The 19,228-nt window shown below is 44.5% G+C and overlaps 1 protein-coding gene across 1 annotated transcript in view; it reads left to right on the top strand.

Annotated features, from left to right (window-relative positions):
- Positions 1 to 2,470: 2,470 nt before the first annotated feature.
- The window catches only part of LOC105560845 (probable nuclear hormone receptor HR3), a 98,768-nt gene continuing 82,010 nt past the window's right edge, over positions 2,471 to 19,228 (top strand). The window contains exon 1 of the mRNA XM_012010312.1: positions 2,471 to 4,937. Within this exon, the coding sequence (XP_011865702.1) occupies positions 4,742 to 4,937 (196 nt within the window). The 5' untranslated portion in view covers positions 2,471 to 4,741. The remainder of the gene's footprint in view (positions 4,938 to 19,228) is intronic.

Below are 19,228 nucleotides of genomic sequence, written 5' to 3'. Positions count from 1 at the left end.
CTCTCTCTCTCTCTCTCTCTCTCTCTCTCTCTCTTTCTCTCTCTTTCACTCTGGATCAATGGTCGCGCTGGTGAGTTCATCGGCTGCTGTTGTTCGGCGATCGCGCCAAGCGCTGCTGTCCGACAGGTGAGCGGCGCGGCATGGCACACGCACGCGCCCATACACATGTGAGGTACAGTTAGAAGTACCGTTCTGAAAATGCAACGGCTCGCGTCTCGCGCCGGGCCCGAGCCGACGCGAGCCTTCTTTCGCCCGGTGCCCAGGTGGAGAGGGCCTGTTACGCCCGCTCTCTCCCCCCCCCCTCCCCCCGCGTTCGCGTCCCGGACGCGGTTTCAATGCGAAACGGACACGCTTAAATCGCGGGATCCATTCGAGAGGGTGCGCGATAACGGTAGCGCGATACTCGCGCCGAGGCGTTCGATAAGAGCGCCGCGTAATAAAAAAAATTCTCCGGCGAGAACGGAGAGTCGGCTGTGTCGAAATTAAATACTGGGAGACTTTACGGCCGTTACTCTTCCTACCTTCGCTAATTACGGCCAAGTGCGGTATACCTCTCTCTAAATTGTCATAAAAATATATTTTGTACGCCTGCTTTTCAAATTATGTTTTACGAGCAGCTTATAAATTAATAGTTCACAAATTAATTAACTAAATTCTTCTTGTTTACTTATATATTGCCGGTAACTTAATAATTTGTCGCATCTCCTGTGCCTAATTATTTTAATAATAAACTAAACTCCAGTTTCGACACAAATTAATCGAATCTAAATATAGCAACACATCGGTTAGAGACGTCATAAAAATGATCCAATAAAAATTACCGTTATAACAAAATAATTTTAACAATTAATAAAATTTATAAGGCTCTAACGTGAAGACACAAAGACGAAGTAATAAAGGAGTAAGAGCCAAGACAGGTTGTTAGTGTTTAAATAATTTTAAGTCTATTGCGACAAAATAATTTAAATCGGTAAGAAAATTTAACGAAAATTCTTGTATCAAAGAACACTTCCAGTAGTTTAAATTACGGAAGACCATGTTGGTCGTTGAGATGTTAAAAAGAAAATATATAAGCAATGTGAGCCAACACCCAGCTGAAAGTGGTGAAAAATTATGTATAATGGTATCAACAAATTTTTTTATGTTAGAAATCACATAACCCCGCGATACGATTGTACGTTTCAGTCTGCGAAAGAGACCCTCTTCAGCAATGGACTAATATAATTAAACCCACTTAGTCCAAAACACAAAATGTGTGTATAAATGCGTCAATAGTACTTATAATCCGTAGCGAATTCGCCAATAGTATTTATCCCCGAGTAACGCGAAACGTTTCAGAATCTCGATCTTCGGGAGACGAAGCGGTGTCTCGCTTTGCTTCGTCGGTTATTCATTAGTAGAAGTCTAAATATTTAATGGGGAATCGCTTCCCTCGGCAGTCAGATCCTGCCCGCCACCGAAAGAGAAAATGGAGGTAATAAGTATTTCGCCGCGTGGCGAACAATGGACAGCCCAGCGTCGCAGAGCCTGGGTTCTCTCTATCGTTTATCCGATAAGACGAGCTATCCTCCAACGAACTCGGGGTAGTAACGCGATCGAAGGAAGGGTAGCCAAGTCGCACGGGAGTCGCACATGCGCAAGATGCACCACCCCCGAATCGTACGAAGGCCAGTTTACGCTAGTTCGTCCATTCATTGAGCAACTTCCCGGCGCGCAATTTAACATCCCGCATTTCACTCGCTCTCTTTCAACGCTACTCCAACAATTGTATGATTATACTTGCATGTGTTTATAGGAGGTACTTTGGGAGTAAAAAATATTCAATGTAAAAACAATTATTATATTAACCGTAGCTTCAAAGAATATACAAACACGCAAAAATGTGCGAACTATACTCGCACGCAGCTATTTTCAAGTATATCATTTAATTGCGATTCATCGCAATGGACAGATAAATTACAAAAGACAATAAAACATTGACAATATACGTAGAAGAAATATAACAATAAGTATAGAGCGTCAGTAATGTAATATAATAAATAACAACTTGTTTCGCGTATTAAGTAATAAAGAGGTAATAATACCATGTATTAACTTTCGTGATATATGCATGCCTGGCATAAGATAACTTGCGTCTTACGATGTTTGAAATCATCGTCATTACCAATAATCTCTATTATTCATTTACGTTGCTGTTAAACCACTCTATATCGCTTCATCTCCGTTTGCTCTCCCTCTCCGACTATACGTCATAACTTAAATAATGATCTCGGCGCGAGGAGAGCCCTTCCACCTCGCCATAAATATTGCGCAGGGTTTGAGATCCCTCTAGCCTAGCTAGCGTAACCCGGGCGGGGTGGCGGTGGCGAGGGCTCCGGGGGCGCAACGGGGTTGCTCGGGGGCGAGTCAAGTACCCGGATGCCATCTGGTGGTGGTCGGTGCAAGCAGGAGCCACTGGTGCCCCGTAAAGTGCATAGCGCCGAAACGAAAGGAAGGCAGGAAGAAGGGAAGGTCGAGCCCGGGGACGAGGACCTGACGAGTTTCCTCCTTCGACGAATCTAACTCGGGAGCGCGCGGGGTTACTCATCACGCGCGCGCGCGCGCGCGTGTGTGTGTGTGTGCGACTCGTTCGTCATTGCCAGCGAGAAAAGTAACGTGCCTTCCCTCGCGCGACGAGCTGCGAGCCCTCCGCTTCCATCGTCGGCGATCACGACGGGACGAGCACGATGTGAGGAGCCACGAGGCGCACGAGCACAACCCCGAGCAACCCTCTCGTGCTCTCCCGCAGGTGTATCCTCGGGAACGCTGAGGTGTGCATCGGCTCGCTTCTTCCGACCTCGACTTGGATGACTGAGAAGACCCGAACATTTCGACGTCGGACACGAGGATAACGCTTCCAGTTGACCAGAAGACAGTCCTCGTTTGGTAATCAACGGGGGATAAGGCGTTCCCAAGGGAGACTACGATCGTAGATACCGTCGATGGCACCTGGACACGACGAGCACGAGGAGTACGTGTGATTCGCGATGTGGGTGTCCTCGGCAGTGTGGTGATCGGTCCAGAATGTCAGTGATCGACGGAGCCGACGAAGGGAAAGCACCGCAGCGCGGATAGCCGTCGACGGCATCGGTGGCAGCGTTTCGCCGCGAGTGTTGAAGCGTCTTATCGCGTGCGAGGCTGGCGGCCGCGGTGACGAGATATCGACCGCAGCCGTCGAATTAATCGCCGAAGGTCGCGAGCACCGCCTCGCTTTTGTCCCTCGCTCGATCAACGCGATCCTTCGTTCTCCAGTGGATGATCTCGGCGAAGGGCGAGCCATGATCGAGCGTGGACCACCATCGAACTGCGTCTGTCGATTCGGGGATCGCACCAAGTCACGAGCTCCCTCGTTGAGCCTCTTCCTCGATCGTATCCCGATCTCTCTCTCGAGTCACCTTTAATAGCTTATTGTTAGATGAAACGATTCCCAATTTTCGTCACTCGCGTCCGTCGCAGTTGTCGCAACGGCGCGGCTCACGAGTGAAAGTGAAGCGCGAAACGTCGTTAATCGTTGAAAATCGTTAAAATCGATTACGTCGATAAGTTCGTGAACCTCTCGGCGCGAGTACGGATCGTTGTATTTATGAACAATCGACCGCTGCCGATAGTTCGTAATTAGGCTTCAAGTTTTTCCTTTTCCTTTCGACGATACCCTAGCACTTCCTTATCCACACGGTCGGGTAGGTCGCACTCGCGCCGGATCTAAGGACTTCGACCGCTACGCTCCCGCGCTGTTTCGAGGCTGCGCGCGAGGAAACGCGTGGTTGAATCGAAGCGACCCTCTCCGAACGAGACCCACTGACCTATCGACTCGACGGGCGGCCACTCGAGGCCGTTCCAGCTACCCCTCTTCTACACCTTTCGCCCTGATGTTTGTTGTTGTTCTTAGCTCTTTGGCCCGACCTGCGGCTCGGTCGCTCCCACTTTCGAACGCGTTTAAAAAAAAAATCACTCGCTCCGCTCGCGAGCATACAAATGACGCTTCTTCCCTGAATGTCTCAAATTGAAGACGTCGACTACGAGAGTGTTCGGCGCGCGGCGATATCAAATGACCCCCTTGATTCCCCATCATCGCTTTCACGTCCTTTTCCAAACTGACGAACCTAGTCGATTGGATAAGACGAAAATGGACAGAGGCAAATGTTGGCTCGCGTACGGCGAGAAGTCGATCGGAAGCGGATGCCTCGAGCTCGAGATTCTTTCCGACATCGGCGCATTGTGTCAACGTATTGTGAAAGCAAACGGATATCATTAACGGCGATCTAAATAAACGTGACGAAGTAGATCAATATTGTTAATATAAAGCCACCAGTCAAGCACGCGAAGGACAACAAGAGATTAAGAAGGGAACATCGCGCGCGCCTCGTGAAGGAAGCTGTTTTAAAGAGATCTTCTCTTTAATGCCGAGAGAGAGACAATGATCCCGCCGAGGAGATGCAAATAAATCCCGCAAATAATCCGCACATGAATATTTACATATAGACGAGAGTATAATGGGATAGAAGCCCGGAGCGGGTACTCGAGTAATCTCGAAAGTGACTAACTATTCAAACTGACTGTGTCCGATTCATTCATCTTCATCTCGTCGCTGGCCTCAACGCAACGCAACAACAACGACGCTGTCTTCGACAGTTATCGCACGTAGAGATGCCGTAGCTCGTATTAAGGTATTTTTACTGAAAGCAAACGTCCGCGAGAAAAAATGGCTGAGAGCGCAGCGAGCCCAGGCAACGTGCATGCGAACAGTCCGCAACAGCAACAGCAACAGCAGCAACAACCGCAACAACCGCAGCAGCAGCAGCAGCAGTCGCCGCAACAGCAGCAACCGCAGCAACAAACGCAACAGCCTCCAGATATAAGCAGTTCACAGCTAACATCTCCGCCGATCACGGGAACAGGTATGACACAGAATGAAAGGAGTCGTGTCATTTTTAAACGTTACCATCTCATTCTTTATTATCGACAAATTGTAGAGAATTGAGAAACTACGTAATTTTAATTTGCATTGGAAACCACAACTGGAAAGAGAGAACGCGAACTGTAAAGCCCGGTCTACAATGAGACCGAAGTCAGTAGTCAGAAGAGATAAGCGAGTTATAAGCCTGTTGTAAGATACTCACAAGTCGGAACGCGGCAATCATAAGAAGATTGCCAAAATCCAATCCTTCTGACTTATAGTTTATACATAGCTTATGATTGATCACTCAGAGCCAATCATACCTTGATCAGAGCCAATGGTATGCCCATCGTTTTTATCGAAAGCGCCAAGCCGCCCAAGACGTCTGGCTTTGGGGTCATGGTTACATTCCGAAATATTTCCGAGAAAAATTTGTGCTTACTCTCTAAAATTTGTGGAGTGAAAATACTGCCATGGAGCGAAATGTTTACTCCATTGGAGTTAATATTCACTCTGTTGGAGGAAATATTCACGCCAATAGGGTGAACATTTCACTCCATGGCAGTATTTTCACTCCACAAATTTTAGAGATTATACTGACAATTTATAGTATACCCTATATTATAATCATTTCTATAAAGAAACATTTCAGAACACAACCTTGATCCCAGGTATTTTTTAAGTGTTGTTCAACAAAACGGTGTTTAACCAAACTTGTTTAACGATGAAAATCGCTGCGTCTAACGAGAATATTGATGATTTGGAACTCATCAAGCTTGTTGAGGCAAATGATTGCCTATAAATTTCCTCGTCTCTGATTGGCTAGATTACAGCGACTTATGACTCATTGTGGATCAACATTTTTCTGTATGATCTCCAACTTACGATTTATGATTTCTGACTACTGACTTCTGTCTCATTGTAGACAGGGCTTTAGTGTTCGAAGAATTAGAAATGTTATTCGAGGCTATTTTTGGCGACTGTTTGGTACATGTACCAAAGTGTACCAGAGTGTACACTCAGCGTCATGAATGCCTTTACACCTGAACAAAGACGCTAAAGATATCCAAAATTTATTTTAATAAAATAAATTGTGCTATCGGGATCACGAGACACGGTAGTGTCTCGCGCCAAGTATAAGCGACTAAGTATAAGCGACAAGTCTAACCACACGCGCGACACCACCGTGTAAGTTTACGCGAGTACACGAGTTGACGGACCTATATTGAACTTGACGGCTATTTTACCACTTTGGTACATGATTGAAATTAGATAACCTCATTTATAAAGTGATATTTTTATTTTCTCTTCTTTTTTTTATATAAAATCGACTTGTTTCGTCTTTATGCGTACTTTAATCGTGTGAGAGAATTTTGCAATTTTATGAAGCCAATTCCAAATTTAGTTAGAACTGCGAATTGAAAATTTCAAATCCGCAACTTATCCTGGTATTATTTTGTGCACAAAAGCTACTAAAAAGAATTACAAGCGCAAAAACTACATTCGACTGCGTCGGTAAAAAAGATAGCCGAGGGAGTTCGCCGATGGCTGAGGGATCCACTTACGACACAAGACAGTTAAGCCAACGGCACAGGGTCTGATTGGCTCTCGTAAGCAATCCAGTAGGAAAAATAGTGTCGTGTGCCTTTATTGTGCGTCACTTTAAGACAAAGATTTAAAACATAAAACATTGTCGTGGGAGTACAAGACAGCCGTTCTACCGAGACCCCGACGCGCGTGACAAAATTTACTTTAACCCAAAATATAATTGAAAGAAACACCCACGTCTGCTACACGTAACCCATTTCCGTAGTTTCTTTCAACTCGATTGTCTAGTTAAATTAACGACGCCGTTGGGGGGGGAAGAACCCAACGAATTTAACAGCGCAAATGTCCCGTATTTCGCTCTGTCTCCTGACATCGTTTGTACCGTGCGAGAAACGGCGGCCGGATCCGCGATCTCGCTCGCGTAATCGCGTAATCGCGTTGGCGTAACGCCGGGCCATTACTCCGCCAGCACAGCACGCGAATCGCGCGGCGAGACGGAGCGGCTCGGCGATGCGCCGGTACTCGCTCGGATGACGAGGGACGGCGTGTCGGCTACGGCGGCGGCGGCGGCGGCGGCGGCGGCGGCGGCGATGACGGCGGTGACGGAGAAAGGAGCAGCGTGTAACGAGCGAGAAGGAGAGAGCGCGAGTCACGTTAGCGGATCTGTCGGTCGAGTAACGGAACGCCGGCGAGTACCGCTAGCACCGGCTCTGACGCGGTTACCGGACACCGTTACTTCGCCGCTGCACGAGCAGCCCCCACGTGCCTCTCTCGTCATCCTCGTCGCGCTCATTGGAAAGTGCCCTCACGGGCGAAGAGAGGGCACTTTGACGGACACGGATATACGAAAAGATAGGCGGCCCGGTGGGAAAATTCAACTTGGTTATGCAAGAAGGCACCGGGACGCGATCCTTCTGCCTTAATATATTGCTCGTCTTGTAATATTTTAGAATCGCACGGTTATCGACAGTTCACGGGTGGGAGAATGCCTGAAAACGCCTTTCGTCCAGACCCTGATTAGACCTTCAATTTTCTACTAAGTTTCGGTAAAGTAAGAATACGCGCGTTACAATTATTAACATTTGAATTAGGGAACTAATAATATTGATTGAATGCGTTCACGTTTACTTAAAAGAGCAACTCGGGCTTTATTCCCCATATTCAATCAGCTATAGTTGCTACACGGAAACAAAGATGTTGTATTAACAAGATGGGTGTAATTGAAACAAAATCGTTGAAACTACATCAATATTAATGAACGAAAAACTTCAGACAGTTGTCTTAATAATCTTGATATTTAGTTCAATGCTTAAAATTAAAATCCATAGCAAATACAATTGAGTGAATTATTTATGTTTGTGGCAGCCCGTGACGGTAACGTTTAATTCAAGCAGCTTCATTTTTATTTAATTCAACAGCATTTTTTCCGTGTAAAAAATCCGTAATGCACCTGACGTATGCCCGTAGACTTTAACGCCGACGATGAGTATCGCGGCGCAGATTTAATAATAATACAAGCTGTTACGATAAAGCAACGCCGAATTCTTTATGTAAACATTATCGAATTCTTGGACACTTGAAACTTGAGGCGCACAATTGAAACTTTATTATCTTCCTCTTAAAGCAACGCCGGCAAGAAAAAGCCGTTACAACGGCGTTAAATGTTCGATAATTCTATATTGAGACTGAACGCAAACTATTGATTTCCCTCATATATTTTAGACTGTTATTAGTAGAATATCATATCCGGTCTCCATCCATTTTCTATGACTACAAAAGTTAATGGTTGGCGAGAAATGGATATATATATATATATTCTTTTCAACGGAAACAGCTAAAATATCGCACGAATATCACAAGTCACTTACATCTTTATCATACGATTAATATATACATTTATTAATAAATCCGTATTTATATTTCGAAATCTGTATAAAGCGTTTCTAAAATCTCGAAATGCACATCCCGTGCAATTATACACACGACGCTAAATACGCGTGCCGTTAACGCGAACAAAATTTCCGTTCATCGGACATTTATAATAAAAACGATCAACACTTGCTTGATGAAGTTACACTTGACGGTTAAATTTATAGCATTTACCGCTACGTTTAATGTCTGAAGATCGCTTAGGCGTCCGTCTGTGAGATGGTTGATGTAAATAATCGGTGTTGTAGAGTTAATATTAAAATATAACGGATAACGAGTCGTACTACAGGCGTTACATCAATATCGCCGACCCGCCGTCTTATATGACGCATTAGTACGTCAATAGTCGGCAACGCATTGATTTATATGACGTAGCCGTACGTCAGTGTGGTCGCTAGACGGACGGGTGGATTTTACGCGACAGAGAAAGAGAGAGAGAGAGAGAGAGAGAGAGAGACTTGCGCCAACGCCATTTAGCGGTAGCTAAACTTTTTCTTCTCCGTGTAGATTATAGCCGGCATTATAATACAGGAGGAAACGAGTGGTCGGTTAAATTACAGTTAATAGTGTCGGCGAATCCGGCCAATAATAACACGTCAGCAATCGGACGGTCTTTGACTGCAATTATCGCCAGCCTGGCAATTATCCGAGGATGATCGAGACGCGAAGAAAATTACCGTCCATTTAATCACCGCCAAATCGAGCGGCGAGCGAGCCTAAGCCGTCCGGCTTAACAGGCTTATCATTAATAGAGATCCGAGATGATCGTGTCACTTTTGAGACGACGTTTGCGACGAAGGCTTGTCATCGCACGCGGCGAGAGCTTCGCCCACAGACTTCTATACACTGCTAGACTGCTACTTTCGAGCTGAATAGTGAGGCAAGGGTTCCGCCATGTCTTGTTAGGTGAACAAAGTAGTGTGTAGTAGTAGAGGAAAGTCCTCTATTATGGAATAGGCTGCTAATATTAGATAGCGGAGTTTCTGCCAAATTAATAGGCGTCGTCTGTTGGGTGCACCGTGAATTTAATGCCCTTGGAAAATTGATTGTTAGATTGTGTAATCGTTACGAAAAAAGATTTGCCATTGAATTTGGACGTTGAAAACCTACTGTCTCACATTAGAATCCTATCTCATAACAGAGGACTTCTCTCTACTAGTTTATTTACCTAATAAGGCGAAACCCTTGTCTCACTTTTCAGCTCGAAGGTACACCCTCAGAAAGGATTTCTGTTATTGAGACAAAAAATATTCTTGACGCATTTATATCTCTCACAACCACGTTTAGTATGAAAATAAGACGATATGAAAATAAAATCAATAATTCTTATTCTCCTCTATCGAATTAAAAAAGATTGGCTTGCTATATTGAGACAAGAGTAACTTATATAAATGTCAGTTTATATAGCCTTGCGTTCAGAATACATAAATTGACTCTCCATCTTACAATGCACGAAGTTGACACCACGATATTCCACAAAAGACGATGCATACTATAATTTTGTTCTAGATTTAAAAATTTTTCATTTATTAAGATTAATATATTCCTTACTCTATGATAAATATGATTGGCGCTATATCGATTCTATTTTATGACACATTCAAGTGTAATAGTATTGAATCCGGAAAATTTTTCTGTGGCTGCAGCAGTCTAGTATAGTATACACACGGAGGGAATTTTCTTTTAAAATTTATCCTGAAAGTCATGTAATCGTGAGACAACATGGCGTTTCCAAGAATCTTATGAGGGTTTCTTGAAATTTCACCTTCTACTAGTAAACTGCGTACTAAGTATAATTGCTAGTAAAATGTACGGTAAAATTACAAGTAAAACTCTCTCGGTGTAGAGGTCTGTGGCTTTGCCCGGGATCTGGGGAGACGGTAAGGGCGTGAATACCGGTTATCCGGTGGGCAATTCTTCCTTGCCGGTCACGACGATTACAACAACAGCAACAACAACGACGAGGTTCGCGCTACCGTTCTCGCGCGCGTTAAAAGCGCCGTTTTGATCGCGCTCGCGCGGCGCGCGCACCGCGTGAAATTACCGCGCGTAACGGAAAAGGCGAGCTACGAGAAAACGTGATCGCGTGCGCGAGCGCATGGTCCCGCGGGTCTAGGGGTTAGGAGGTCGAGCTCCTTGTCGTTTTACCGTTCGTGTCCGGGAGAACAACCCGGCGCGCATTCCCCGACGGAGTTTGCCATTATCGTTATTATTATTGTTGTTGGCCTCAACTGCCGCCGCATCGACCGGCTCCGTTAACGTGACTGATTGCGAGAATGATGCGATTTAAGCCCGGCGGCGGCGGGACAGGTTCACGTCGTCATTATCAGTTTCGATTCCCGCCACTGTTACCTACAATGGTTCTTTTAGAAAAAAAAATTGACGTTATCCTTTATTTTCCATCGCGAATTTTCCTCACGTGCTCCTCCCCCTCTCTCTCTCTTTCTCTCTCTCTCTCTCTCTCTTTCTCTAAGAAATCAATATGCGTGATGCAACGCGTGCTATTAATAGAAAATATAAAAATGTAATTGTGAGACAATCTTATAAGAAATCAATGCAACTTTTACGTAAATATTTTCTCTGAATCCGTGTTACAAAAAGAGACATTGCCAAACGTCGTTTCTTTTGCATTTTTAATGGTGAAGCGCCACCGGATTCCAATCGGTTTAAACAAGATGTAAGAACGTAGAGTGTTATTTTAGAACATTCGGATTTTACTCCGGTATCATTTAATCGCAATCGAGGAAAGAAATAACTATGGTCATTTCTCGCGAATTCCTCAATTCTTAATCCCAGGCAAATCGTATCTGCGCATAATAAACTAGGTATTAAATCGTACCTCGATCGTACTTAAATTATACTAGATAAAATTTGAACGTGCGATAAAGTCTTTTCTTATTCTTCCCTGTAATATTAACAGATATATTTTAATCAATCGCGCGTCTGTTAATCCAGCCTGGATCTGGCTGCCGCGCGAGATTTGTGTCTTTAACGAGCTTACTCGGAGTTTTACGTGGCAATAATATGTCCGACGGCGAAGCCCCGCATTGCGCAAATCGCAAGCGACCGTGGCATGTCTCGGGCTCTTCGGGCTAAAATTAGTGTTAGGGTCATTTTCCAGACACGTTCGTGAAAAGTGCACTTTTTATCAATGCATAAAACCTCGCGTTTCTTTTTAGCACACAATCTCGATTGCTTATTTATCCAAGTTAATAGCTTTTCTCAAAAAGCTCCATAAAAAGTTTCAAACTTCCCGAGGGTCTCCTCCTCGAATCAAAAGAAGGAAACACATAAAGATTTCGTACGCAGGCAATTTTATATTTTTCACCCTCGACGCTATTTTCCTCTGTAAATCAAAGCAGGCATGAGAGCTCCGGCAAAGCTTGAAATTTAAATTCTTGGCAATCAAGAGTCTCGCAACTTTTAATTCCACGTGTTTGGAGCGTCCCTCAAGCTTCTTAAAATATTACACGAGACAGAAGGCAATACGCCTTTCCTTTTATTTACTCCCACCCGCGTCGCAGAAGCTCTCGGAGGAGTTTTCTTTCTTTTTTTTTTTATTTTACTCGCCTCCGTGCGCGAGTATCGTTAAAGGAAAAATTCGCCACTGCCGAGGGGGACGGAAGAAAACTCGCCGCAAATACGTTTCGCGAGCGCACGGGGGCTCTTTCAGCCCTCCGCGACGTCTTCAAGTCGTCCTTTTTCTTCCCCCAATGTTGAACGGCTATCCCCCGTTCGCGCGTACGCGCGCGTTACGTGGCGCGCGCGACGGCAGTAGGCCAAGGGTTCAATGACCTGCAGCCTTGCAAGGCCGGTCGTCTCGGCTCCGCTCGGCTCGGCCCGACGCGACTCGACCCGACCGGCAGCGCTCGGACGGACCGGCCGCGCACTCGATCACTCGCGAATAGTATCGACCGCGTTCTGTTCGGCGATTCGCCGCCAATTTATCACCGACGCCCGTCCTTACCGACGCGGCGGCCGCTGAGGGCTCCAGCTACGGGCACCACCCGTTGCGAGAAATCTGCAAAACATGGTCATCCACAAGACTTCATATCGTACGATGAAAATTATTACATGCGCGTAATAATACATAAACACACGTCGCAGTAAATAATGGCCATAAGAGTCGAAGTAAATGAGGTGGGTTGGAATAAAAACAATGTAATCGCATATTTAAATTGGAAAACAACACGGGGCGAACGTCTCGAACCCTTTGGGTTCATCTTCAGCGCAATGATGGAAAGATCTGATAAGAGATAATAAATATATGAGTTAAATAATTAAAGTTCTACATTTAAAAACCGGAGACTTGTCTGATTAAGAATTTATCCAATACGGAGAGTTGCGGGATAAAAATTTTGTTTATTGTAAACACATAATGTTTAAGCTGCCGATTTATATTATGATTTTAATGAGAGAACTAAAAAATATAAGATACGAAACTTATACGACAATAAAAAATAAACAAGTCAATAAACATTCCATTAAATTTTCTTTTGGGTGGCAATTTTTTTTTTCAAAATACGCAAAACGATCTCTTCGAGGAGCAAGTATTTCTGCCGCGTCAATCGAACAACGGCTAAGAGACAATTGAACGGAGAGAGGAAACGTAAGACGCGGTTACGTTTATTCGCGCGGACGAGCATGGACCTCGACGGAGAGAAGCGGAACGCAAGGCGCTCGGACGAACGCGTTTTCGCTCACCGATCCGCGCGGCGGCCGTTCTACTCGCGCGAGTGCGTCGAGTCGGAACGACGCACTCGCCGGTTGCGAGAGACGGAACTTCCGATTGCGACAGCTCCTCGCCGACAACGATCGTTCCTCGCGCGCCCGCGCGCGCGCAGGAGAGGCGAGATGGCGGACGATACGTCGATCCTCGCGCGGTTCCGCTTCGGAAAATCGCGCGGCTGCTCGACGACGCTATTCTCGGAAAATCAAAAGGCACTTTTTTCGTCACGTCGTTAAATCGTGACAAATGTCAGAACGACGTCCAGCCTGTTAATAAGTAGCTTTGTACTTTTGTTCAATGGCGAAATTTCTGCTTTCCATTTGAAACGTTTCTTTCGTCGACCGCGTTCAACTTCGATCCTCGGCAGTTTCGGGTGATTGAAACAGCGTATTCATCTTCGCGATCCATCGATTGTCGCGCTTAGTCACTCGGCTACATTCAAGAGTCATCGGCGGCTTCTAGCAAGTCGGTCGCTTGCACTAGTGCACACTGAGTGCACACTAAGGCTTGTTTACAGTCATTTCTTACATTAGAAGATCGTCTTAAATATCTCTTGAAATATTTCTTAGCCAGTAAAATGATCTGTGCAGCATCTCTATGGATCATTTTGTGGCTAAATACTCTTTGAACATGTATTTAGGATGACGTGAACTGTAACAATTGAGTATAAACGAGCCTTAGTGTGCACTCAGTGCGCGCTAGTGCGAGCAACCGTATTCGCTATTAGTAATTTCAAGTGGTTCGCGGGTGATGCGTGTTTCTGGTTAAACGACGCACCTTATCCGATACGACAGGTATTTTCGAGAACTTTTTGCTTGTTGCTGATCAATTAAATGTGACAATTCGCGTTCGGACCGCCACAAAATTTACACAAGAAATATATTATTAGGCTACCAAGATCCAGCCCGAACGAAAATGGCATCTTCTATAATTAATTGTAATTAATTGAATGGAAATTAAGCTCGTTTAATGCAATGCAAATAAAAAGAGCCAATTATACGAGCACTAACGAAGAAATTGTGAATATTATTTTAATCTTTGTTCTCTAATTGACTCGAATAACTGACATTAAGTAGTAAACGCTTTGGTTTTAATAAGCCTTATTTCAAAACGATTTAAAATAATTCATATTGATATTAGTGAGACAACGATACCAAAAATAATTGAAATTTTGTCGTAATATATAGAGTGAAAAAAAAATAAGAAATTATTAAATTAAAGATAAACATAATCCTTAAATTACAAACAAATATAAGAACGTACGTCAACATGTAATTGTAATTAATCCATTCCTACACGAAAATTTGGCATTGTGACATTTCACGTTTGTGTCATTTAAAAGTTCGATTATCCACTCAAAAGTCTTGTCTGACTCTAAGACAAGATATTTTTAGACAATATGAGAGGAAGCTTGAAATCGCGTAACATAAAAATTATACGTCTTGTTTGTTTCAACTTGTAAAATTATTAGATAAAATAACACGTATATAATATCAGTACATTAAACAACATATCAAAATATCAATACAATTAAAAAATATTTAATATGTAGAAATATAAACGTGTTAACATGTGAATTATTATAATTATTATAATTGCTCAAATCGCATTTATTATCATCAATCTCTTTTAAAATAAATTAAACTTTCGAAGAAGAATAATTTTTTTTTATAGACGCTATTCCATTCAATTAAGCACCATCTGTAATTCTCTACTGACACTTGTATTTTGATTTCAGGTAAGACCATTCCTTTTTCATTCTCTACGCGCATACTTGGCGACCATCTTGCGGTGAGTATTATACTCGTACTTTACCAGATAATATACAGATGATCCGGTACACGGTCCAATAAATCACATGGCAAATTAAAAATCTATAAAATGTATGTAAAATAAGGTGTCAATGGCATAAACAGTATCCACGAATACAATGATCTCCGAATAACTTACGAATCAGTCGGTCGGCGAATATGGAGCACCTCGATGCGAAAAACCGTATCGGAAATTCAAATTATCTATAAACGAACGCAGCGGTATGTGTATAGTTAGTTAGAACTCGTAAAACAGGAGAGCGCATTATTATGCGGCTCGGAAGGGGTTAAGCAATGTGTTACGGTAGAAAAGATACGTGTCCAAGGCATAATGTATATATATGTATATACACACGTACACATACGCGCACATATACATATACACACATACACACGGTGTCGGAACACACCCGCCGGCTTAGCCGGCGGCGTTTGAAAATAGATCGGGGAACGATAAAGTGCAGCCGTGTCGGTGAGCTATCGAGGGTTTGCGCAATAATCGCAGATAGATTTATGCTAGATGGGATCGTTGTGAAAACGATCAATTCGCAGATCGCGAGGGTGAAGTGTGCCTAGGCAGGAATATCGGGTGATCGACAGCGCGATCTCGAGGCATCGGCACGACGTTGACTGATCTAGTCGCTTTTCTGCGCAATCAAATTTTGAAATGTTGCGATTGGAAAACGTGCGTTCCTCAACACACGTTTGCACACTGCGCCTGTATTTTCTTTAAACGTGGAAATTTTATTACACGCTTTCCTTTCTTAACGGGAAATTTCGGCAATTTTCTCGCAAGTGTCGGGCACACACGTTAGGTGTATTTTAATTTTTAAATATTATAGTACACAGCGATGGGCAGAGTGGTTGCGACACTTTTTTTTAACGCGTTTAGGAACGCGCAGTTAGATTCGGGTTTACGTTCCGAAATATTTTCCCTGAGAAATCGATTGAAAACGTTCAAAATCGTCTCGGAATTGCCATCGAGTAAAATATTCCTCGAAGAAGATTTTGGGACGTAGCTCTGAACCTAAATGCACGTTCCTAAACTCACTAAAGGAAAGAGTCGCAACCACTCTGTCCATCACTGTACAATATACTAAGCGTTTGTATAATCATTTATTTATCAAAAGTAAAATAGCTATGCGTTTTGAAGAGAAGCGCGATTAGACGTCATAATAATAGCGACTGTTTCGCAAGAACAGAGTTGATCGTAGGAAGAAGCAGAGATATTAACTATATTGTTAAAATTATCGCAATTCTACTGGATAATCTTGGTGCGAGAATACACGCCTATCTCTTTCTTTCTTTCTTTTTATACGCAAGTTGCGCAACTCACGCCAGAGCGAGAGGGGCCCGACTGACAAAAATGGACCCGGGAGCGGGTTATGGTCGGATCTGGACCCCGACCCAGGTCCGGAAACGATTTTGGTGCCGCGGGCGGGGAAAGCGAGACTCTAGGCCTGACAGACGTTTCTCTCCCTTTGCGCATTCTCGCGCCTTCTTCGACAGCCGGGTTCGCGCTGCCGAGATAGCCACCAGCTAAGCCCCGGGTGCGCATCGACACCATAATAAAGGGTGATTGAAACGTCGCGCAACCCGTAGCGGAATATTTATCGCGCTGCTCGCACAGTAGAACGTCGTTTATTAGAATCACATTTATCGAAGTCGTTCCGTGCCAGGTAAATTGAACTGCCGAGAGCGTGCAATTGTAAATCAGCGGAGCTACCGTTTCTGAGAATCTGCTCTTCCAAGGTGCAAATTCACCAGATAATTTGCCGTGATAAAAAAAAGACGGTTTTTTTACAGATTTATAGATCCTACACGGCACATTTTATTACATATTTCGCTTTGCATTTTTCGATATCACAGATTTATGGCTTCGATAAGCGTCGGTCCCCTAATATTTTCATTCATTCCACATTACATAGATTTGTATTTTGCACCATGGTTTCTTAATCTTAAGAAACACTGAAAAATTAATTTTACAACATCCGATAAGTGTCGGTCCCCCGATATTTTCACTCATTTCACATCACACAGATTGGTATTTTGCATCATGGTTTCTTAAGCTTAAGAAACACTGAAAAATTAATTTTGCAAGCTCCCCCTGTCACAGATTTTGGAAAACTTTATAAAACACTGTGTACCATCGCGGATCCTCGATCCGTAGTCCTCACGCGACTCTTTACCTTCCGTTTGAATCATTTTTCTTTATACAATTCGATTGCACGGGGTGCAAAGGGAAGACGACGAGAGAAAATTTTGCGCGCGTGTATCACGAGTCGTCGTCGGCGTTTCAGCAGCCGAGAGCGGCTCGAAGCGAGAGAGAAGGAGAGAAAGAGAGAGTAGGACCCAGATTTCATTTTCGTTGATGAGCTTGGCACCGGTCCAATTCGCCTAAATATATACCACCTTTTTCCCCGTCTTTCTCTCACCTTCTCCTCGTTTTCGTCGGGAAACGGATCATTCCCGGTTCGCGAAAACTGGCGGAAAAGCGCTACCGGGATTTACCCTAATACGAATTAAGATAATACGAAAATGAGAAAGATCAGAGCGGCGCGAGATGAAGAAAGAGAAAGCCCAGAGGCAGATTTCGATTTCAATTTAAATCTGCAGATGCACCTTAGTTGCAAATAAATACACCAAAATGATGAATGACCGCCTCGCTGCCTGCTCACAAATATTTTATCGACATTCCCTCCGTGGGTGGTGACAAAAATCGCGTCTCCCATTGTCGAGAACCTTTAGTTCCGCGAAAAGGAAAAAAATAAATAGTGCGTCGTGAACTATCGGCTGTCAATTTCGCCAATAGGACGGACGCAAGAAACGCAGGGAGGGAGGGAACGGAGGATCGATATTTCGAATTCACTTTGCGCCGCGAGAGACGGGCGGGACCCGGCTCGTGTTACGGTATTCGAGGGGGCCGCTTGTCAAACACCTCGTCGTAACGTAGTTTACGGCGAAGTCCGCCTGGAAATTTCACCTTACAACTTCGCGCGCGGTCACAAACGCTGCGGGTCCCGCCGAAAGAGCGCAATGAACCCAAAATGAGAAAGCAACTTGGCGGCGCAACCGCGCACGCCCGATTTCGGGCGGTCGCACGTTCGCCACGTTACTTACTCGAAGCCGGGGCTCTCGAGAGTCTCCTACCTGAAGAAAACGGCTCGGGGACTTTCGACCTTGGGATATCGCGCGCGCGCGAGTTCGATCTGACGGCTTTTTCAACGAGCATGGTTACTGCGCTCCAATAATTCGCGAGTAGACACGGAAAATAATTCGCGGCTCGCGCGAAACGAGTTCCTGTATTTCCTTGCGATTAAACTTTACGCGGCGGTCGTCGACGATTCTACCACGTTCGGCGGCGGCGAAGGTTTGACGGAAATTGAAATTGAATATTCGCGGAGAGATAAAAGAAAATGTGTCACCTCGATGAGTTCAAAATGCACGTTTACGAGAATTTCACGGGAGACGATCGTCTGTCATAAACTTTCGCTCTTGTTAAATGCGCGACTGAAATGCAACATACGCTACTGTTAGTTTGCCCTTCGCCGCCGAGTATTGTTCCTTTATATTGATATTCCTATAATTGCCGGTTTTTCTTCAATTTAACTTTTATATTTCCCGCTTTTTGTCAATGTGCATTTCGCAATTAAATTTGATAATTAATTCTCCGGAAGTTTCAACCGAAAATCTAAATCAATCTGTCATACATAGGGAAACGTGGTTAGTTTACTAATGCAAATAATTTCAGAAGTCGTAAACGTTATCAGGAAACAACTTGGTCCCAGAGTGGAAAGTTTCCGTCGACTCTATTCCAACAGCATCGCGTCGCAAATTTGCGGTACTTTCACGGCGCAATTGCGCCATCGCGACGCGCGGCGATTCCGCGGCTGGTTTTCGGCGCGGCAATTTACGACGGCGACGGCAACGGGAATGACAATGCTGTCGCAAAAGTTCACACGCAACGACGACGACGACGTCGGCCGTCGGGCGGCGGGTGAAGCGGCTCTAACGGTACATCCCTGCACGCTTTCAGCGTTGGTCTACCAACCTACTGTGCCTACCTACTACCTATCTGCCTACCTACTTACCTACCTACATACCTATACACACATCCTTCGCTCTTGCGGAGAGCCTAGGCCCGCATCGATCGCGCGTATATGTATAACGCGTACATGCCTATCGATCGCGTTGCCCCGACTCGCCTCGTCGCCTCGCCTTCTTCTTCTTCTCTCTCTCTTCACTCTCTCTCTCTCGTCTCTCTCTTTCTCCTCC

This window comes from Vollenhovia emeryi, unplaced genomic scaffold (assembly GCF_000949405.1).
Source record: "Vollenhovia emeryi isolate VEMERY1.0 unplaced genomic scaffold, V.emery_V1.0 DF939219.1, whole genome shotgun sequence".
Classification (NCBI taxonomy): domain Eukaryota; kingdom Metazoa; phylum Arthropoda; class Insecta; order Hymenoptera; family Formicidae; genus Vollenhovia; species Vollenhovia emeryi.
This window is presented reverse-complemented; position numbering and strand designations above follow the sequence as displayed.